The 23,462-nt window shown below is 36.7% G+C and overlaps 1 protein-coding gene across 1 annotated transcript; it reads left to right on the top strand.

Moving 5' to 3' along the window:
• The first annotated feature begins 5,226 nt into the window (after positions 1-5,226).
• On the top strand, positions 5,227-20,102 carry LOC146159951 (fatty acid synthase-like). Its single transcript, XM_083384893.1, has 35 exons — positions 5,227-5,359; positions 6,404-6,556; positions 6,695-6,868; positions 7,147-7,354; positions 7,825-7,958; positions 8,390-8,487; positions 8,631-8,838; positions 8,895-9,098; positions 9,163-9,369; positions 9,609-9,802; positions 9,895-10,084; positions 10,237-10,466; positions 10,534-10,737; positions 10,814-11,105; positions 11,264-11,455; positions 11,514-11,753; positions 11,831-12,002; positions 13,066-13,379; positions 13,433-13,576; positions 13,712-13,900; positions 13,957-14,117; positions 14,248-14,412; positions 15,533-15,645; positions 15,709-15,853; positions 15,944-16,121; positions 16,903-17,053; positions 17,267-17,565; positions 17,676-17,798; positions 17,953-18,109; positions 18,174-18,269; positions 18,348-18,469; positions 18,530-18,770; positions 18,823-19,084; positions 19,153-19,290; positions 19,872-20,102. Exons 1-35 carry the CDS (start codon positions 5,227-5,229, stop codon positions 20,100-20,102), a joined length of 6,462 nt encoding a protein of 2,153 aa, XP_083241019.1.
• The last annotated feature ends 3,360 nt before the right edge of the window (positions 20,103-23,462 follow it).

Genomic DNA, 23,462 nt, shown 5'->3' with positions numbered 1-23,462 from the left:
AATGATGTCCCAGGCTAAATTTGTGTTCGAAACAGTGTGTGTATACTCTCAAAGGAGAAGTTTTCCAAGTTGACACTTCGTTTGAATTAGCAAACAGGGCACAAAGTGACAGAGTACAACAAACATTCACAATACTTTACAACAGGGATGTTCAACCTTTTAATATAATAGTCTGCATTCCCAATTGAATATTTAAATGAGCCGTATTAGCTATAATTAAATTTTTCGAAGATTTCAGCATGAATATTTTTAAAATGACTTTAACTTGTACGCAAAATCCCTGGGAGCCTTGTAATTATATTAATATGAAAACATAATCAAAAATAAATAAATAGTACCAATATAAACTTTTGCTTAAAAAAGCTCAGCGTTTTAACACCAAGTAAATCAAACCAAATTATAATGAAACCATTTATTCTTTGTATTTTGCATATATTTTTATAAAACATCTCCATCGCTTATTTTAGATATTATTTTGCATGGTTTGGCCAAACCACGAGTTTAAAGTGATACAAGATATATAGGTCACCCTACTTAGGTAGTTAAAATTACCAATCAAATCACTAGTATGCTTCGTGCAGTTCACTTAATTTTCGTTCATTTAACGAATAAATACTTCATAAGCGCGCAATTTGACGTATATAGGTAAAACGCTAAATTTGCGTGAAATATATAGAATTATTTACTGAACAGAAAACAAGTATTTTGTTGTTTGCATATAGGCAGGGACGTGCAGTCAGGGGAAGCAGGTGAGGCATTACCTGTCAACATCTGGCAAAGTAAAAGATATATCAAGCAAAGTTATATCAGTTATATCTCTACCGCAAATTTTACGTTTCTATACCTAAAGCGTGCTTTCTTTTTTATTTTATTTCGGTTGCGTTATTCATATCCAGCGGTGAAAATCATTCAAATACGCGAAGAGAGGCAGCGCCAAGCTGTGCCTCTCTTCAGATTACAAAAGTGTCATACACTGCATTATGCGTGCCTTTTTCTTTCGCTAATTCTCTCGAAAAAAAAAACGAAAAAAAAAGAGAAAAAAAAAACAGAAAACATGATAAACGATTTAGCTACGATTTGAGGCATGCCTCAATTATGACGTTTCAGCTATGAAACCTCTCTTCGTCCAGCTGGAATGCACGCATAGTACGTGTACATTGACTTCTTGTAGTGTAAAGCTCTAAAGTTGAAGTCATAAATGAAGGCAGACCTGTTGCAAATTTATAACTTTTGAATCAGACGACTAGACAAAAAAAATAAAACGCATCTTTCAAAGAGATTGGTAAAAAAGGAGTAGATGTGTAGCTGTGATAAGCGTAGCCAGGGTGGCCATGGCCACCCAAAAATTGATAAATACTGTGCTCTTAATAATAATTTGTTTTGTAGCTTTTATGAGCAGTAGCCTACCACAAGCACAACAGCCGATCACAGGCTGCAATTGTTATGCACTGTTACGTCATAAACGATGTAGTCATTATTACGTTTGCTATATTAATGCAGTTTTACTACTTTTTAGTCGTTTTGTTTTTGATCTCGAATGGTTTTTGAGTTTATTTATTTTTTTATTAGTACCGGTACTATGCCGTTTTTGTGGTTGTTAAAGAAAAACGTGACTCGAAAATATTTGTGCCTCACCCTCTAGGAACCTCACCGCACGTCACTGCATATAGGCTATTATTGGCTAAAACTTTAACATATATTTAAATTTGCAAAACACAAACCACCAGCCGGAGGGCTTTTATAGTAGGCAAGCACGGATCTGCAACTGTGCAGGCAGCACGGATATGCAATTTGATCGATCTGTTTTAAAGGCGGTTAACAAAGAGAAGTTTAATTTGGCTGACTACAAAAAAATGTAAGTTATTTCTTGTTAATAGAAGCTTAAAAACCGTCATGCCAGGTTGTGGCAAATAGATAACAGGAGATCGAAACTAAATCTCATATATATCAGGTGATTGAATCTAAATATTAAATGCCAAAAGCGGTGGCAAAACTACACAATACCTAAGTAATGAAGGCTTATTACACCAAAGCAGTTCAACATAAAATGCGGTTTGGAACCTTAGGCTACACCTGCTGTGAGAGTGACATGGAAACCAATTGAATGTGACTTCTGGATGGTCACGTTCCTGTGTTATATTAGTGGTTACTTGGTTTTCCAAACTTTTTCACTTTGTGGCCATTTTTTTTGAGTTCTAGGCGCATCGCATGTTTTAAACCTGGTATGCCAGTGTGGGGCACAGGTTTACTTGTTGAGACTTCTGACTCTCGTTTTAAATTGACTCGAAGGTTGCGTGCGTATAACTCGTTAGCCAACCAAAATGCTTCTGGTGATTATTAATTGTATTATCTGATAAGCGAACAACCAGTTGAAACTATAGAGCGGCAAACAATCAACACTGTAAGCAGTACAGCGCTGCCAACAGCACAGCGCTGTCAACAGCACCGGACGGTAGCTAAGAAGAGGTCATTTGCAAGCAGATAACAGGCTTAAACCCTGTGCTGGCCGCACAGAGAGAATGCAAGCCAGTAAGCACTTTACACTTTGGTGCGAGTAGACAATGAATCTGGGGAATAAGCCGATACAGCGTAAATTGCACCGTAAACACCAAAAGCTCTTAGTCGGTAATTATAGTCGTGCGCTCTACACCAGGACTACATTGCATAAACTATTTTAAACTATAAAATGTAAACACAAATGGGCAAAATAGATGCTAGCAATCTACTATTTAGAGATATGGATGCGATTTCGCTGCAAAGTTGTTTGTTCTTGGTCTGTTGACCATATAGCACAGCGAGTATCATGCATAAGGTTTTGTTGTTTAAATTTACTATAAAAACTATTGAAAACGTAGATTCACATGTCCATCTAGTTTCTAGAATCTAGAACTATAGAGAAACATTGCTTAAAGTAAGGTTTTGCTTATTTGTTGATATGACGATGCAACTCTTAGCCAGAACTAGCCTATGTCAAAAAAAATTAGAAACAGGTGTTTCTCAAGTGGTATATGTCATATATTAAGGTATTAACCCAAAAAAAGTTCCAGCTTATCAGGCCCGGGAAAAGGCGCCATATTCGCATATTGTTGTCTTAAATAAAATTGCCACCAGGGTCATTCCATGTCAATTCACCAGGCCATGTAACCCATGTGTTCAGATGCTCAAAATGTTTTAAGTTGCGTAGAACAGCCTTTTTAAGAAATATGAGGTATATAATTTTAATTCAAATGCTTTCTATATTCGAAGATATTGCGTTTTCGTAAGGTAACTTTTCTGATCATTAAACGTACCTGAAAAAATGATAGTGAAATTTGATGTATTTTTAGTTTCTTGAATTTTCTCTGTGATATGATAAGGAGGTTAAAATAATTTTTAAACAAACACCAAGGCGTGTGCGTTTGAATTTACAGTGAAACTTGTTGTTTATTCAATTCTACTAGTTGGTTATTGTCTAATGTTTTTAAAAATATTTTGGGAATCGTTCAAGACCTAAACCTGAATGCTAATCACCCGGAAATCATTTGGTCAACTTTACGTTTCTTGGCGAAACCTATATGGAAAATATTTATTGTAAATTCTTAATCTAATTTTAACCCCCCAAAAGAATCTAAAAAACACAAAGAAAACAAAGAACTATAGAATAACTATAACAATCACTGTTATTTGACGTAGGGGACAAGTAGTGGAGGATTGCTGTAGACTGTGGCTGCGGGCCACATTACTGTGTAAGACCGGAAACTTTCTGCGGGCCCCTTATGATATTTCAGGAAACATTTTTAAACAAGTGCAGGGAAAATTGGCTTCTTTTTTATAATTTAGCTTGCTGAAAGCACTAATGTTTCCCACTGCAGTGAGCTCTAGTGTTATGTGCGTTATGTTATTAATGATAAAACCAACGAGGAATTTTTGTTTTGTGATCCCTTTTTAGAAACCACAAATGCGATAGATGTGTTTAGAATGGTAAACGTTTTTTTTGTAGTTAAAATAAAAAAAATGACATTACCACTCAAAGAAAGTGGCGTTTTTATTCCATGAAAAATCAATTATTTTGTTCACACTTAATACTCTACAGACCTCTATTGAGGGCTATGTTATTTAACAGTAATAATGACAAAGATCCCCTACAATAAACTTATTAATTTGAGAGCAAGTAAACTATTACACATCAAATTTAATTCAAATGCTTTGGAATAATTTTGGTGTTCTCATCAACAATCTTACATACCCATCTCGGATTTTTTCATTCCATTGGGCTAATATAAATTATGTAAGTTCAAGCCATCCTTTCTAAAATTATTGCTTGGGTTAGTCCAAAAAGTTAGGGGTCCGTAAGACCATATTTGAAAGGGTTTCATGACGAAAAAAGCTTGGGAACCACGAACCTATGTCTATTCGAACAATTTACGTCAATTATAAAAGGTGCTGTAAAATCATCACTGAGAACGAGGGTTTACATCGTAGCATGTTGTTCTGTCTGCGTGTGAAACACAACTTTGTTGCTTCCTTTTGACATTTGTTTTTAAAACACTTTAGTCAATATACATCAAGTTTAATAACATAGTGTTTTTGCCGAAAATGTCCTGTGGTTCAGTTTGTTGCACCCGTGCGAAACAGTAAACACGTTAAATGGAATTTGAAAAAGTATAATATATGACCTATATTAGTATTTCGTGGCATGACATTTGCGACTGCTTCCTGGATCGCTATACGCTAGCTATAGTGACTTCCTGATTCGTGCCCTACTGTTTCCCAGCATATGCGTTTTATACGTGTTAGTTATTTTGTTTTGTAATTTTAAAAGTACTTGTTTCGTTTTCGTGTTATAAGTAATTTTCCTACCTCTTTATATAAATCGTGATGTATGTCGCTCTCTTTTTGTTTAGTCCAATGCCATGGCAGTGTGCTGTTCTAATAATCGAAAGTATTTTTTGTAGCCAACGTAGGCTATATATTGTGCGTCATGATTACATTTCTGATTGTCGCTGGGCCATTATCGCCTATTCTAGGATGTACCATTGGTCAACCGTAAATAATTGTTTAAAAACTGATAATCTTAAACATGAAAGTTTGCTGGATAGTTGTCCGCGAAATATATATCGCATATGAGTGTAAAACTCGCCACAAGTACGGTAACACAAATTTTACCATCCTTTAAATGCGTTCTTATAACAAATCTGTTTTATAATTTGCAACAGAAGTAAGCAAATATAGGCATTATAAGTAAATATGAATAAAGATCAAGTAGTAATTTCTGGAATATCGGGGAGATTCCCTGAATCCGCGAATGTGGACGAACTATGGGACAATCTAATGAAAGGCGTTGACATGGTAACAGAAGACGGACGAAGGTGGAAGCCAGGTGGGTTATTGTAAAACGTTTCCAAAAAAGTTAATTCTACTTATATTGACTAACTAAACCGAAATAGCTAAAAGCTATTTCCATAAGATAAAAAACATAATAAAGTTATGTCAGTACTAACATTTAAAAAATGATTTAAAGCTTTTAGCGTTTGTGTTTTACATCGTTTTACTTTATCTATGTAATTATGTAAGTCACCATCGAATATACAAGTTGTTTATTACCTGACAATTACCAATTGTATGAGTTGTAGATTGGTTGGTTTAAACTCAATGTCATTCCAGAAAATATGAATTTAAACAGCACGACACGTGAGATGATCATGTGCACCGTGTTTTTGACTGAAAAGTCTCCTTTAAATGGTAAAACAGTAATAAAATAAGAAACTATTAATATCAATGAGCGAGGGGAACAGATAAGTGATTGGAATAAAATTATGTCTGTTGGTCACGACTAAAACGTATTTAAAAAGATATATTCATGTTAGCAAACCGTAATATTAAATAAAAAAAACAAAGTTTTTTATTAGAGAGTCCTTCGCGCCCCCTTGTAAAGCCTTCACGGCCCCCAGTTTAACAAATCCTGGTTTAATTGCCACAAACCAGTTTATAAGTTAGCATTGTTTTGTTTATTTCTAGGAACTGATGATGCCTATTTTTTGGCGTAATACATCTACAATGCACATTTGAAATGTTAAAAAAAACAGTGTACCGTAATCAATGTAAAAAATGAGTTGTGCGCCTGCACTATTAGACCTATAGTCAGGGATACGCTTGTGACTCGCTTTTGATCCTTGTGTATTTCATAGCCAGGAGGTTTTAAAAAAATGAGAATTCATCGGTAATATTTGATAAGTGAGGTGTTATATTTATGATAAGGTTGTTACACTAATTGTGTTAGCTCAGCTTTCGATGTCCACTGTCCAGTTGTCCTCCCTTATCAACTCTATAACTGTCTTCATTTGCATACTGTCAAAGCTAACAGTCCGTACTTTCCAAAAACGTCATCTTTCTTTTGCCTACAAGCGCTGTGTTATATTCTAAGGTTTGTTGGAATTGCCAAAGCGTAACGGCAAACTGAAGGAGATCGACAAATTCGATGCGGATTTTTTCGAAATTCATCCCAAGCAAGCAAACAACATGGATCCAATGTTACGAATACTTCTCGAAGTTTCTTACGAAGCGATTCTTGATGCAGGTCCATAAATGACTGTTCACCACGTTTGGAATATATATATATATATACCTTACATAAATAAAAAAAAATCTTTATGTAAGGTATATATAAAAATATACCGTACATAAAGAAAAATACCGTTTAATTTTTAAAACACAGGTATTAACCCTGATAACCTGCGAGGAAGTCGTACTGGTGTCTGGGTCGGAGTTAGTGGGTCGGAAACATCTGAAACACTCGCGTCTGACGTTCAAAACATGGAAGGATATGTGATGACTGGTTGTTCACTTTCGATGTTTGCCAACAGAGTATCTTTCTTCAATGATTTTAAAGGTAAAAGTTCATCGAATGGTGGAGTGCTGCATAAAACAGACCAAAATACTTTACTAAAAGTAATAATATGTATTTTAAATGTCTAATCAGGTATATGAAACGCACGGCATTTATGAAAGGTTAAAAGCATATAGAAATATTCTCGCTGGAACAAAGCCAACAGAAATATGTTTAACAGAAATTATTATAGGTTTATATTTATTTTTATGGAATCCAAAACCATTGGCAGCTGTTTTCTACCTTGTTATAATGTTGCATCCGTTCCATATCTGTATCAGGACCGAGCATTGCGATTGATACGGCCTGCTCATCCAGTTTACTTGCTCTGCATCTTGCCTGTGAATCAATAAAGAGGGGAGAGTGCGATGCTGCGATCGTGGCAGGTGCCCATCTCGTGCTCAAGCCGCATACGTCGTTACAGTTTAAAAAGCTCAAAATGCTTTCGCCGGATGGAGCTTGCAAGGCCTTTGATGAAAGCGCAAACGGGTGAGTTTAGGCTATTGGAAAAATATTTTTTTATCCAAGCTTTTATACTGTTAAGCTAAATATATATTTACGGATTTGACCAAACTAGACTAAATTCTGGCCGCCCATCTGTAAGTGACCACTACATAAGAACCATTAAGTTTGTTGTGATTTACAGTATAACCTTTAAAAGTTTGATTTCCCAGCTACCTTACGTAAAACAAAGGCGAAATGTTTTTCTTAGATGTACAAACATATCTTGATCTGAATCTTGACGGAATGTAGATAAACTTAAAATTATTACTTATATAATAAAGTAAAGGGGAAAATACATTATTATACTGTAGATATAATTAGTGCTGTTATTTGCATATTTGACAATTGCGGTGGCATAACTGCAAACATTATCAAAACAAATTTTGTGTCCATCTTAGGGTGTAAATGCAATTCATTTCGCTTTTACTAAACATTTTTTTTGTGAAACATCACAGGTACGTACGATCGGAAGCAGTAACAGCTATTTTTATTTGTAAATCACGAAATGCCAGGAGGTCCTATTGTGAGGTTGTTCATTCTAAAACTCGATCAGATGGATATAAAACAGATGGAATAACTTTTCCATCTGGTTGGTTTAAGTTATTCTGCTTTTGTTAAATCAAATTACTTTGGCAGGATCGCAATTTAACTATAAACTAGATTCAGATACATTAATACCAGTTGTCTATAAAACGTTATCGTAAGAGATATTGCCACATTTATTTTGCTCTATGCTAAAGATATGTAATGTATCTTATTTCGTATCGTGAGACGATAAAGGTTCCTCTCAGATTATATTTGTATGGATTCTTTGATGTTACAAGTAAATTACAACGTAAGTCCCAAGTCAAGTTATAGATTCAACTGTCTAAATACCTTAAGTTAAGTCACAGATTGACATATGTGCTTTTATTAAATTTGGAAACAATAACTTAAGTTTATTTGCATCAATTTAAATCATTACACACCCCAATTAACTTTGTTAGTCCACATACTTAGTTTTACTATGTTGTCTTGGAGGTGTTCAGCAAGCGAAATTGATTCAGGAAACCTATGATGAAAGTGGCGTGAACCCATCTAAAGTCGTGTACGTTGAAGCACATGGCACTGGAACCAAGGTTGGGTTTAGTTATGTTTTGTTCATCCAATGCTCAATATTATTTAACACCATCACAAAAATTAACAGGGCTGTGATTTACAATTAAGCGAAAGGCACTTTTATTTTCAAATTCTTTGTACGTACTTGAATGTTTTATTGTAGGTGGGAGATCCCCAAGAACTAGGCGCAATTGATCACGTTATGTGCGCAAATCGCACAACTCCTCTTTTGGTCGGTTCAATTAAATCGAACGTTGGCCACTGCGAACCAGCGAGTGGAATTTGTGGCGTCATCAAATGCGTCATGGCAATGAAGTTCGGAATATTGCCAGCAAATTTGCATATCAAAAAGCCCAACAACAAAATTGAATGTAGGACTGACATATTTAGTTGAATTAACTTTATATAAAATAAACGCTTTGTTCAGCGATATTGAAAGGTCGTATAAAACCGGTGACAGCTCCGACCCCGCTCCCAAATGACCCAGTGATAGGGGTGAACTCTTTTGGATTCGGCGGAACAAATGTCCACGTGATACTGCGAGCCAATCAGAACGCAGCAGTCGAAACAAGTTACGCAGACGAACCGACGATTTGTCTGATTACTGCCAGAACAGAAGAAGGAATTAAACGTAGGGTTGTTTAATGTACTGTTGAGACTTTAACAGAATACAATTTATAATCTAACTTTAATAGAAAAAATCAATCAAGTTCGAATGGCGACGCCGACTGTGGCAGCATTTATTAACGGCATGAGCGATATTTCAATCGATCGTCATCCTTACCGTGGTTTCGTCATTCACCCAACTGACGTGCCGGATGCTTTTTCTCATGACGTCTGTAATGCTTTCGAATCGTACAATGAGGTTCGAAAGAAACCTCCGATTTGGCTTGTGTGTGCAGGTAGAAACATTTATCATTTGCATTATCCCTGAGTTCTGTTAGTGGTGAATTTAAGTTCTTGCGGAATAATTTTACGATAAGGTATCGTTTATTTGGGGTATATCTGTCGGTTACATCGATTGCATTGTAAATATAATATTACGCCAAGCACCTTCTGAATTCACAAATTAAGTTTAAAACATTTGGTTTGCATAGCAAAAATAAAATATAGCGGATTTAGATTTTACGTGTTCCTACAGGAATGGGATCACAATGGGTCGGAATGGGTAAAGATTTGCTGAAATTGCCGGTGTTCTCCAACGCCATTGACTCGTGTACAGAAGCCTTGCAGCAATATGGCGAGTTGGACGTAAAAAAACTATTACAAGGGGCTGATGAAAATACATTTAAAGACAATATCACTTTTGCGTTCGTCGGTTTAGTTTCCATTCAGGTAGGTAAAAATGAAGTATTCCAAAATGAAAGCTACTCTTTAATGCAAAACCCAACATGTTGCCTTTTTAAATTTATAATGTTTTTCTTAAGATTGGTTTAATTGACTTGTTGACCTCGTTGGGGGTTACCGCCGAAGGGTTTGTTGGACATTCGGTGGGTGAGTTGGCATGCTCATACGCCGATCGCTGTCTGACACGTCATCAAACCATACAAGCAGCTTACGTCAGGGGAGAGTGCGTCAAAGCACAAACGCTTCCAGCTGGCGCCATGGCTGCCGTGGGTAAGTTAAATGTGATGATTTTCGTCTGCTGAACAATCGCGCATTTCATGCCATTCAATAACATATAGCTTTATTTAAACCAAAGCTTTAGTGAGTTAGCCTTTTGTGACAGATAAGTCAAATAAATAATGTGTTTTCACGTTTTTCGCCAGGTCTAGGCTGGGATGAATTCTTGCTAAGGTGCCCTGCAAATGTGCAAGTGGCTTGTCACAACGCAAAAGACAACGTCACCATCACTGGGCCAAGAGATGACGTCACCGATGTCGTGGCAACGTTGCGTGAGGAAGGAGTTTATGTGAAAATGATTGACACTGGAGGAATAGCTTTTCATTCGTCGCATATGGAACACGTCTACCCGTCGTTCTTGGAAAAATTGAAAGTGGTGTGTTTGGTTTTTCAATGTTATGCTTGTCAGTAAACGGATCTTATATAACTACAAATTATAACAGATCATACCTGAAGCCAAACCGAGATCAAAAAAGTGGATTTCAACTTCGGCACCCCGAAAATGTTTCGACATGGCACGTGTTCTCGAATGTTCCGCCGAATACCACGCGAACAACTTGCGCAGCCCCGTCTATTTCTGTGACGCAATAAAACGAATTCCAAGCGACGCTATTGCTGTTGAAATATCTCCTCATTGCATCTTGCAGGTAAACTCTTTTATGTCTAGTCGCAAATGATATATAACTATAAATGTATTGATAATCTTATTTCCAAATGTACCAGCCTATCCTGAAACGCATGCTGCACCCAACAAACGAGCGTGTTGTGCTGACCAATCGCAATGAAACGAATGGAATTGAAACCCTTATGAGCGGCATTGGAAAATTGCATTGCTTGGGAATCAATGTGAACGCCAACAACATTGTCGGTCATGACACTTTACATGATTTACCACGTGACTTCACTTCCGGTCACGTGTCGTGGGATCACAGCAAATCTTGGCACGTTCCATCGCCATCGCAATTTTTTTCGTCGTCTGTAAGTGGATTGCAAACCGATGCGGTGTTTAAGATTGGTGAGTTTCAAACTAATATCATGTTATTTATACGTGTTACCAAATACACTTATTTCAACCAATTTACAAATAGGTTTTGTTGTTGCGTGACATACTATGTGACAATATCTAAGAAGATTTCGACAATTCTAATAACATATTGTATGGGTTTGACATAGATACATCAGAGTTGTCAGAAGATCGTTACTTAAGAGGTCACGTAATTGACGGAAGGCCATTGCTTCCTGCAACAGCCCTCTTGAGACTTGCTTGGCAAACCTTCGCAAACTTTCTCGAAATTTCGGTGGATATTGTTGCTGTACAGTTTGATGATGTCATCATTCACGGCGCTACTTTATTGACAGATACAGGTAAAGTTAGCTGTACTTATTATTAAACATTATTTAATGTGAGTCGTGTTTTACGTAGATGTGAACATATATGTGCAATTTGTTCCCCACCTTCACAATTTTACCATTTCCGTCGATGGTCGCCTTGTCGCATCCGGCAAAATAAGACAACTTGACAATTACAAGCTTTCTGGTGCCAAATCAGCACAAGACAGGGAAAAGCGAATGCTTGATGAAAAAGAAATTTACAAAAAGTTAACGCTTTGTGGTTATCATTACAGTGAAGTATTTCAAGTCATCCATTCAGCCGATCAATCTGGTAAAACAGTTGAACACGTTTATATCAAAGTTGTCCACACTTTGGTAGAATTTTACCCCTAATTGTTTTTCTTTTAGGTACCTTTGGTAAAGTGAAATGGAATGGAAACTACGTTACGTTTATGGATTCACTTCTTCAGTTTATATTGATTCGAGGTCATGATCACTCCTTGCGTCTTCCCACCAGAATTAGGAGATTGAAAATTGTTCCATTTGAAGACAACAACGAAAAACTTATTGATGTTGAACGGTAAAAATTGTCACAATATCCAGAGCTCTTTTTAGGGTCCAGATTTTTTTTTCACTTTTAGGGTCCAGATTTTGTTGCCGGCCTGTCCCTACGTTCATACGTAATTTAAAACATAAACTAAAGTGAAATATAATTTTATTTGTAAAGTAAACAAAACAGTAAAATAAAAATATCTATTTTTATTTCAACAAATATATATATTTACATCATATATATATATTGTATTTACATACTTTCATTTTGTGTATTTTATTTTTTTTTGTTTTACAATTACAAAGTGTTTGATTAAATCCTCAAAATAGTTTTTTAAGTGAATAAAAATCAGTTCTAAATTTGTGTATAATCGCTATAAAATTATATGGCAGAACATATAATTGAGCAAAACATCGTTTTAAATCAATTTCAAATGCATTTTAAATACTACAAATAACGCTTGTCAATATAACCAAAGAGACTTAGTGAGATGGTGTCCCTATTACCTGAAGTTGTTACTCGTTAAACATTCAGTGGAAGATGCATACACATACGCGTACAACTACTGTGATTTAGCCCTTTTGAAGTTGTTGTTTGATCGACGATAACGGTTTACATGTTATAGTACAGCGTAAGTCAGCCTTCAACAGACTAACCGAATCAGTCGATTCTATCAATGATTTTTATGCAAGGCTAGAAAAACAAATATCCTTGGGTGATGTTTGAACTAACGACCTCCGGTCATACCGGCACCGTTGCTATAGCAACTGAGCTACATAGGCTCAGAGAGAAAAAAAATTGAGAAACAACCATGGCACTAGTACTTGAATCCTATTAGTACAAACAACTCCATATTAAAGGGATCTACAGTTCCGCGACACGTTTCATTATATGTTATGATAATAATTACGACCTTTGTATCTTCTGTAATTTGTTCAATAGGAATTGTAAATAATCTTCATTTGTACATTATTTGGCGCTGAAAAATGACCATAAAATAATTAAGGGTACAACAAATTCCCTATCTGACTATGAAATTTTGTGTGGTGCTTGAACACCTGTTTACATTTTGTAATGTTTAATGCGGCAGGTCATTTGACCGGATATCAGCCGGGGAAAATCTTGAAATCGACGAGGTTCACGTGACTAATGCACCTACAAGAGGTCACCACCCGCAAACACAGATAAAAGTCAAAAAGTTCATTTCAAATAACTGCGAAGTTGAAGATTACGACGTTTCCAAAGTTTACAGTGTCGTCAAAGCATTTTTGAAACAACACGACAGCACAACAAAAAACGTGGTTACAGATGATTCCGAGACACAAGATTTACAAGATAGCATTACACCTGTGGAAAATCTCACTTTGTTGTTGCTTAATGTATTTCCGAGCGTTCTCAATTACGGTAAGTTTTATAAGTTTCTTTAAAGTCAAGTATTTTAAAATTACTTTTTGTAGAGGGTCCGATTGCGTTTCTGCAGTCACTAAATTGTCTTAACAAAGAAGAAGTGTTCATGTCAACTTTGAACATCGCCATTGAAAACCTAAACTATAATGTAAAATTTGGAGAAATTGCGAACACCTTAAATGGAAGTCAAACAAGTAAGATGTGTTGTTTTAACAAAAAGTCTTGTGAGTCAAACACTAAATAAAACCTCGGTTTTACACTGAAATATGGATCGTAATTAAGAAATATAATGTTATCTAGTGCAAATCATATTTTTAAATTTTACACAGCTTTGGTCAAATCAATTACGAAACATGTTGCAACGGTTTCAAACTGTAACTTCAAACACTACCTGATAACGAAAACACCTGATGTGCTTGATGTCACCAATGTCATTTGGAATGCGGAAGATGATCTCGAAGCCCCGCCAGATGTTCGCGAGTTGAACGTTGTATTTTGCAACGACTTATTTAACAGGGGTACGTGTTTTTGTGAAACCATGTTTAACGTAAACCGAAAGTGTTCTTTTACCCAGGAATTCCTAAAGCCGCCAAAGTTCTGAAAAACCTTCGCGAAAATCTGTTGTGCGAATCATGGTATTTTATCCTTCATCAAACCTTCAAAGAAAATCTTATCCAAGAATGCATTCAAAAAATCTCTCCAAATGCTTCCACCACCCAAGTCACGTTGCAACAGGTTAGTTACCGTGCGTGAAATTTGTAATACTCCTAATTCCTAACATTGCAATACGGATATATATTGGCCTATTTTATCGCAGGATTGACTTTATAAATAGTTTTAAAATCGTGCTATTATATATTTTAAGGTAAAACAACTTTTTGGGAACGAAAACTTCGAGTTAGTTTCTCACAAAAGACAGTCGGAGACAGGTAGCAACCTGATACTGTTTCTACACAAAGCAAAAGAAGATTGTCAAAACATTACTTTTGAGATTGAGGAAAATAATTTTGAGTGGGTTCCACAACTCAAGGTAAGCGATTTAACAAATGAATCAATAAAGGTTGAACATAATAAAGGAATTATATAACAAAAAATAACTTTGGGCGTGTAATATTTTGCAGTGCAATAGGACACAAATTACCCAACCAAGTCATGTATAAGGGCTAATACAAGCAACGGGAACACACAATGAGACCTATGAAGCAACAATGCTAAAGCAGAAAAATCTATAAAACCATAGTATTAAGACCAACGACATAATACAGCCAAATACGCAGTAATATCCAGTACAGTATAAGATCAAAATCGTCTAAATAAGACCTAAATCTGTCGGAATAAGGCCTAAATTAATCGAAATAAGGCCTAAATTTGTCGGAATAAGACCTAAATCTGTCGGAATAAGGCCTAAATTAATCGAAATAAGACCTAAATCTGTCGGAATAAGGCCTAAATTAATCGAAATAAGGCCTCAATTCGTCGAAATAAGGCCTAAATTCATCGGAATAGGGCCAAAAATCAATGGAAGGTGGCCTAAATGGTCAAAATAACGCCCGAACCTGTCGGTAAAGGGTATGGGACGATCGGGGGCCATCGGTCTGGCATCGGCCGTTTTGCTGACTACGTTTGGACGTCCTAGTCTGACCGGCGCCGCAAGGGCGCCGCTATATTTTTGGCACCTGTTTGGGGTTATTGGTGTGTAATGAGTGGGGTTAGAAAATGGGTTAGTGTTGAAATTATTCGGGGAGTTGATGTACTTAGGGGTGGGGTTTGAAGTTAGTTAAAGTGTTCTTTAGTCCTGATTCCGACCTTTTAGGTCTTATTCCGACGGATTTAGGACTTATTCCGATTTAAATGGTACTACTACCATTATGTATTAGTCCTATTTTGGCCTTATTTCGAATTGTGTTTTATTCTGACGTTGGTGTTGTTCTTATCTCGGTCTTATGGCTGGAGTCCACAAGCAACACCACAAACGAACCATCAGTGGAGTAAATGCACAAATCCGGTAGCTTAATAACAATAAACTCTTAATAGGGGTTACACAAAGCTTTAGTAGGATATTACCAAACTTATGCATAGACAGCAACTTATATTTTCGTATAATCCTATAAACCTATAAGTGGCTGCAATACAACTTTCTTTTTCTTTAGGAGTGCGTTGCATCTTATGTTGGGGATATTTGGATAATTGCACGTCACAATTTAAATGGGATTGCTGAGTTTACAAACGCCCTCCGAAGAGAAATGAAAACTGATCGCATTAGGTTGGTGTACACTTATACTTTTTAAATCAAGTATAGTTTGTATAAACTCTCAGCCTTTATTAGGTGCATTGCAAATCTCAATCTTGATCCAAAATCACACTTCCCTGATCGATTTGACAAAGTGATGAAGCATCAACTCGCAGTGAACGTATATCAAGACGGGGAATGGGGAACATTGCAACATACAAAAGTGGACGAAAGTAACAAGGTTCGAATTAAGTAAAGCGTTGAACAGCAAATATATTTCAAATACAAAACGTTTTTTGTTATTTTATAAACGTCTACATGGCATTAACAGATTACATCGGAAAGTACTTACCTCCGCATCGCTAACCCCGGCGACCTTTCAACTTTGCAATGGACGACCTTACCCGAGTCAGGACCAAGCCCGTCACGCTACGACGTCAAATATACAGGAATAAACTTTCGTGACATCATGCTTGCCACAGGAAAACTTTCTCCGAAAGCCATCCCAGGTATAATTAACTAGCCAGAGATTAAACCAATAATAAAAACAAATACATAATAACATCTTTTTGGAATGTTTTTGTTTCTTATGAATGAATTCTCATTTAAAAATATATTCGCCACTTTAGTAGGTGAATCATGTGACGTCACTTACTTTAATGTAATTTTGTTATACGATCGAAGAACTTATCAATTTAGTGTTTTTTCAGTTTTTGGCACACGAAAAATTGCAAGGTTTTCTACGTTGAAAATAAACCTCCAATACGCTGAACAATCGTTAACAAAATCTTTATTCTTTATGAGCGTTATTTATTAGCTTCTGTCGCCGAAAAAATGAAACGAACATATATAGCGATTTTTTTTGTTGGCGATAATTATATTTTTGTTAACTTTAGACATTTTATTGGGACCTTCGGTCATACGGGGACCGTCGCTTTACCAACTGACCTGTGGTATACACAGGCTCAGAAGAAAGCATTTCGAGAAAACATTATACATGTATCCTATTAGTACAAACAACTTCTAGCCTTGTACACGAATGTGTGAACATCTTTGAAAGTGTAATAAAGTAAACAAACCACTATACTACCGAAAGCCTAAGCGTGACTAAAATTTTGCGTGTTTGATCGAGGTTTTGCAGCTGAACGTAGAAACATTTTCCACTAAATGCGCCACGGCCATGAAAAAAACGCGGGTGATATATCCAGGCTAAACTTTTCAATCTGTAAGGATGTTATGGTCCTATGCTGTAGTGGTATACTTAATATCAATAATTGTTAATTCATTCAGGGCCAACTTGGAAGTTCAAAACGCTTCTTGGTCTTGAGTTTAGCGGAGTTAACAACCGCGGAGAAAGACGAGCTGGCATTGTTCCGGCCGAGGGATTTTCAACTCACGTGACGAAGGACGAAGTGTATACTTGGCAGATTCCATCAACGTGGTGAGTTATGATTACAAACAAAACAAATTTGGTTCAATGTGAATTATTAAATATATTAAGTAAGTTGGTATGAATTGTTTTTGTTTATGTACTGTTGTCTGTTTCCCAGTTTTTTCTTAGTTTATATCAGAACTTTTCGCGGCATACCCAGGTATTTAGGCTCAACTTTTAGAAATGTAAGACGGTAACTGTTTGGTTTGTGCTTGGTTTCAGGACCTTTGAGGAGGCTGCCACGGTACCTGTGGTGTACAGCACTGCCTACTATGCCCTGGTTGTGAGAGGAAACATCCAACCTGGGGAGAGCATACTCATCCACAGCGGATCGGGTGGAGTCGGACAGGCTTCCATTTCGGTCGCTCTATCTCGTGGTTGCCGAGTGTTCACCACCGTTTCGACCGAAGAAAAGAAACGCTTCTTGATGGAGAGATTCCCTGCTTTGACCGAAGACTGTTTCGCTAACTCGCGCCAGGATTCCTTCGAGAAAACAATTATGACACAAACAAATGGAAAAGGTGACTTACTTGCAATTAACATCATTTACTGAATTCATGGTTTACGGCCGTGTAATAAATTGTTTTTATTTTTTAGTTTAGTTTAATGTTTTATTCATCTGTAATTTCAGGTGTCGACCTTATTTTAAACAGTTTGTCTGGTGACCTGTTACAAGCAAGCTTACGATGTCTTGCAGAAAACGGGCGGTTTTTGGAAATAGGAAAACTTGATATGTTTCAAAACAGTAACATAAGTTAGTTTTTTTTAATTTTTAGACGAAATTTACGTTTACGTTCATATTTCCTAACGAGTTTATTACAGACAATTTTTTACAGCAATTAGTCATTCGACTGTCGTGTTAAATGACTAATACATCCAGTATCATTTATGGTGATTTAAATTTTTAGGCATGGCTGTGTTTCTAAAAAGTGTTTCATTTCATGGAATTTTGCTCGATTCCCTTTTGAACGACATCTCAGTCACCTGGATAAAGGTTTGGAAGCTGGTACAAGAAGGCATACAGAACGGCGAAGTCAGACCATTGCCATATCGCGTGTATCAAAGGTTTGAAATGTCTTAAAAACAACATTTTAGTAAATACACAAAGTTAAAAAATATTTTATTGCAGCGACAAAGTTGAAGAAGCATTTCGGTTTATGGCTCAAGGAAAACATATCGGTAAAGTCTTAGTCGATGTTTCCGGTGCAAAAGAGGCAACTCCAAGGTAAAGTTTAAAACTTAGTCAATTAACAACTTGTGTCATATTTTCAGTGATTATGTTAACAATTTTGTTTGTTTTTAGAGTTCAGTTTGATCCAACTCTAGATTACGTCATTACTGGTGGCTTGGGAGGTTTTGGAATTGAATTGTGTGATTGGATGATCCAAAGAGGGGCGGTGAAAGTTTTTCTCATATCTCGATCTGGTACCTAGTTATAGCATTATTTAAAAAGCTGTACACAAATAAATGTATAAATATTAACAGGAAAAACCACTGCTTATCACGAAAGCTATATTTCTTATTGGAAGCAGTTTGGAGCAATAGTAAAGGTTTGTAAACTGGATGTCAGTAAATCTGAACAAGTTGAACCATTTTTGAACGACAATATTGGAGGAATATTCCATCTTGCCGTTGAGCTTCGAGATGCTATGTTTCAAAACCAAACCAAGGAGAATTTCCAGCTTTTGTACGAAACCAAATGCTGTGGAATTTTCAATCTGGACGGGTATAAAAAATTATTTGTTATTTTTCCTACTTGTGATAATGTGTGTTTACAGGATTTCGCGAAAGCGTTGTCCAAAACTGCAACACTTTGTTGCGTTTTCGAGTGCGGTCTCGATAAATGGAACAAAGGGTCAGACCAATTACATCCTCGCCAACTCAATAATGGAGCAAGTGTGCAGAGTGCGCCACCGAGAAGGTTTACCTGCTACCGCCATCCAGTGGGGAGTAGTGGGTGACGTCGGCGTGGCCATGGAAACTCAAGGTGACGTCACCATAGCCGGGTCGATTCCGCAGCGGATGAGATCTTGCCTACAAGTAAAAAAGCAACTTACCTCATCACCATGCAATTCGTGTGAAACTAAACTTTTATTTTATTGTAACAGAAACTTGAATTCATGTTAAGTCAGCGAACTCACGCCGTTGTTGCAAGTTATATAAACGTTGTCAAAGAGCAAGCGGGTGTCGTTGTACAGAAGAAAAAGTCATTACACCAGCTTGTCGCCGACATTTATGGAATTCAGGTGCCAATTTCGTTACAGTGTACAACACAAGTTTTGTTTATATGACCAGGTCACATTGGTACTCAATAAGAAGTCTTTATTAACCAAAAATGGTTATTTCGAATAAATATACAAAACGAGATAAACTTAAAATGAAAAACGTTTCTGATGGACTTCAACTAACGGCAGTTAGCAATACTTGATTTATCTATGTCTAATTATATGGGGATATTCAGTTATTTGGGTAATACAACACTTAGCTGATCGTAAACACTGCTGTTTATTTATTGTAAAATTATTGAATGCTGCCTAATTATTCTGCAAATTAAAAAATATATATCATTAACCTTTGAGTGGCTTTCTTCTTTAAATATTTATTATGTTTATGTGCTTGTAAATGTATTTTGTTTATTATGTGGAAATTATCCTATAACTGCGAACCTAATTCTAGGCCAGTATTTTTTAGTGCTTGAGAATTTGTTTAAATCTAATTAGTTGAGAAAAATATCGAGCTCCAAAATTCATTGTTATCCGTCACTTTCAACCACCTTTGCCACATTCTTTTTAACAAGATTGTAATGTTAAACTCAATTATTTTCCAGGATGAGAAAAAAGTTAGTCGATCAGCGACGCTTCTTCGGTTGGGAGCCGACTCCCTTATGACGACCGAAATAGCGCAATTGCTGAACAAGGACTACAGCGTTAACGTCACTACATCCGACGTTGGACAGCTGACCTTCCACAAGTTGGATTCCTACAGGAGCGGAGATAAGCCTCCGCCAGCTCTGCGCAAGCTTCAGCGTCTTCGATCATCTTCGTCCTCTCATTTCTAAGTTTGCGCGCCCTTGACACGAAATTCACTTTCTGCTCCTGGACGAAGGATTTTTTAATTTAGAGTCTGTCATTCTACTGATCACACTGGATCAGTGTTTCTCAACCCATGCGTCGTGACCCAATGTTAGGCCGCTGATTGATTTGGTTGGGTCGCCGACCGAAGTACTGCATATGGTTAAATTTATTGAGGTTGGTTCTGACCAAGACTGCTCCAAAATTTATGAAAAATGTGAGCGAAACACCGAGACACGATTAATTAAATCGCAGTAATAAGAAAGGTATTTGAAGTTTTGTTCTCTTGCAAAAAGATAAATAAAAGGAATTTCATCGCCAATTTGGCCGCCGCGATTTATATTGGAACGGCGAAAGTAAATTGCTTAAAATGAGTAAAGATGGTTTATTTAAGGGATGATGACGAACCTTTTTTATTGCGTGGGTTACAAACACGACCTTAATTCTTACAAAATGCAAGTGAGTCATTTGTTTAATTATATGCCAATTTTATGTGAAACTTTGCTGCTGTGTCGTTTTAAGTGTTGTTGTCTAGGTTGCTAATTCAAGATTTTTGGACGATTTCCAAATTTGGATCCCCGCGAATTTTAGTAACCTACTTAAGAAATCCTGCACCATTTTTTATGGGATAACAGTAGTTCAGCAGAAAGCTTTTCAACATGGTTAAACCAGGGTTTTCAGAATTTTTAGTTAATCTACGAGATTTAAATTTCCCTTAAATTAAAGGATCGCCACTCTTTACGTTTTACAGCAATAAACAAAATGCTTTTAGTTTTCTGTTTTTCTGCACGCATTTGTTGAAGTGCAATTAATGTAGGCATACTCGTCACCCCTAAAACATTTTAACACGACCCACCAGGGACGTGCAGTCAGGGAAGGCAGGTGAGGCAGTGCCTAACCTGGCAACATCTGTAAATCAAAAGTTATATCAAGCAAAAGTTATATCAGTTATATGTCTACAGCAAATTTTATGTTTCCATACCTAAAGCGTGCTTTATTTTTTCTTCTATTTCTGTTGCGTTATGCATATCAAGCGTCCACGCGGTCAAAATCGTTGAAATACGCAAAGTAAGGCAGCGCCAAGCTGTGCCTCTCTTCAGATCACAAAAGTTCCATACACTGCATTATGCGTGCCTTTTTCTTTTGCGAATTCTTTCGGAAAACATGAACAATTTAGCTATGATTTGAGGCATGCCTCAATTGTGACGTCCAAGCTATGAAACCTTTTTTGTCCGCTTGAATTCCCGCATAGTGCGTGTACATTTACTTCTTGTAGTGTAAAGCTCTTAAGTTGAAGTAATAAATAAAGGCAGACCTGTTGCAAGATTGAAAGTTTTGCATTTGACGACTGGACAAAAAAAAATAACACGCAACTTTCAAAGAGATTAATAAAAAAATAATGACTGTGTAGATGTCATGGGTGTAGCCAGGGGGCCATGGGCCCCCCAATAACTTATAAATATTGTACTCTTAATAATAATTTGTTCTGTAGCCTTTATGAGCAGCAGCCTACCACATCAGTCGATCACAGGCTTGTCACACCTTCGATGGGTTACGTCATAAACGATGTAGTCATTATTACGTTTGTTATATTAATGTAGTTTTACTACTTTTTAGTCATTTTCTTTTTGGACCCTGAATGGAGTATTGCGCTAAAACTCAGTGAGTTGCTTCTCGAAACGGTTTGCTAGCATATTTATTTGTGTTCGACATGCAGTTCATAATGGCAAAAGCTAAATAACAAAAGTTCAAACTTTTTTTTATTTTTATTAGTACTGTACCGTTTTTGTGGTTGTTAAAGAAAAACGTGACTCGGAAAAATTTGTGCCTCACCATCTAGGAACCTCTATTTAACGAAAGAATTGTTTTTTACATTTATGCTTTCCTGAAAATGATCGATAACATTTCGGTATTTCTAGAAAAACAAGTTGGTCATTAAAAAATCTGTGGTGGGCCACTTCGTGACCCGCGGGTCAGTTGTTTGCCATACCTGTTATAGGCCCACTGAAGGTAAAAAAATCGAATGAAAAACGCTTGTGTTTCGTGATCAAGTCTAATTTTAAATATAGCTTAATATTTTTAGCAGGATATAATAAAACCACCTTAACCTATATACACGTTTCTTGTAAAAAACGAAGAACATAAAAATACGCTCTTCAGATAAAACGAAAGATGCTTTTAATGATTTTAGAATACTTTTTAAAGTACCAGCGTACACATATTACACTTTCTGTGCAACCTACACTAAGAACCATATAGGGCCTACGTTTGAATTTAACTTGCTGCACGTTGCTATGCACCTAAACCTAGGCATCATTTAATAAGCGGTTTCGAACAATTTAAATTTACTTTGCTAACCCCTGTAAATCGACGGGTTGTTTACTTTCCCAAAGGACTCCAGACCTAACTACATTATAGACTAGCACTACATGGCTCACGCCCACGATTTGTCATGGGCTTTGTTGTAACCTGACACCGTCAACTACTGTTTTCACGTGAGCGGCGCCTTCGTGCAAAATCACGGTAGGGGAGGTGCGGGACCCATGGAACGGATTTGTTTTTTCCGTAATATCTTTTGAATTACAACTCAAAAGCACTCGCGGTTATTTTCTTTGGAAAGCTTACAGATATGGGTACCTACATGGAAAAAATAATTGAAATCTGACATATTTTTCCAAGTTTTTTTTTAATTTATAAAACCTAACTTTTTGTTCCATCGGTCCCACCCCACAGGACCTATGGAACAGAGCATGATATCATCTGAAAACACCGCGCTGAGTATTCCTGAAGTGCATAACTACTTAGCTAACGGTGTATAAATAGTGGCACAAGAAAACGTATTTTGAGAAATAAAATAAAAACATGGAAACAAGCATGAAATGTTGAAATAATATTTTTTTATTTCTGGTAGAATTTGCAATGCCGGTTTATTATATCAATTGTTTTTATATTTTAGGAGAAAATTATCTGCAAATATAATAATATTCAAATGTACGATTTCGTCGAGTCCCGAGCCCGACTCTGACTCTACAGCCTATATTCCGCCAAATTACGTAACTAAATACGGTGGATGTTCAGCAATCCACTCATAGGGATGTCATATAATTCATCCACTCACAATAAAAGGTTCGAAAATATCCACCATATGCTATTCCGCTGTTACAAGCTGCAATTGACGGCAATTTCAGTTTTTGGTACTGCGCATGCGCCCGTTGGACTCGGTACTCTGGTAGTTCTACGTGGTCTTACTCGAGTCCGACTCCTTCGAGTACCGAGTCCGAGTCCGACTTCGCAGCCCTAGTCCTCAGTGAACAACCCCTTATTAGATGTTCTTGTCTTAAAAGTTG

Source organism: Ascidiella aspersa, chromosome 3, assembly GCF_963924565.1.
Source record: "Ascidiella aspersa chromosome 3, kaAscAspe10.2, whole genome shotgun sequence".
Lineage (NCBI taxonomy): Eukaryota > Metazoa > Chordata > Ascidiacea > Phlebobranchia > Ascidiidae > Ascidiella > Ascidiella aspersa.
Note: the sequence above shows the minus strand (reverse complement) of the source record. Positions and strands in the feature narration are given on the sequence as shown.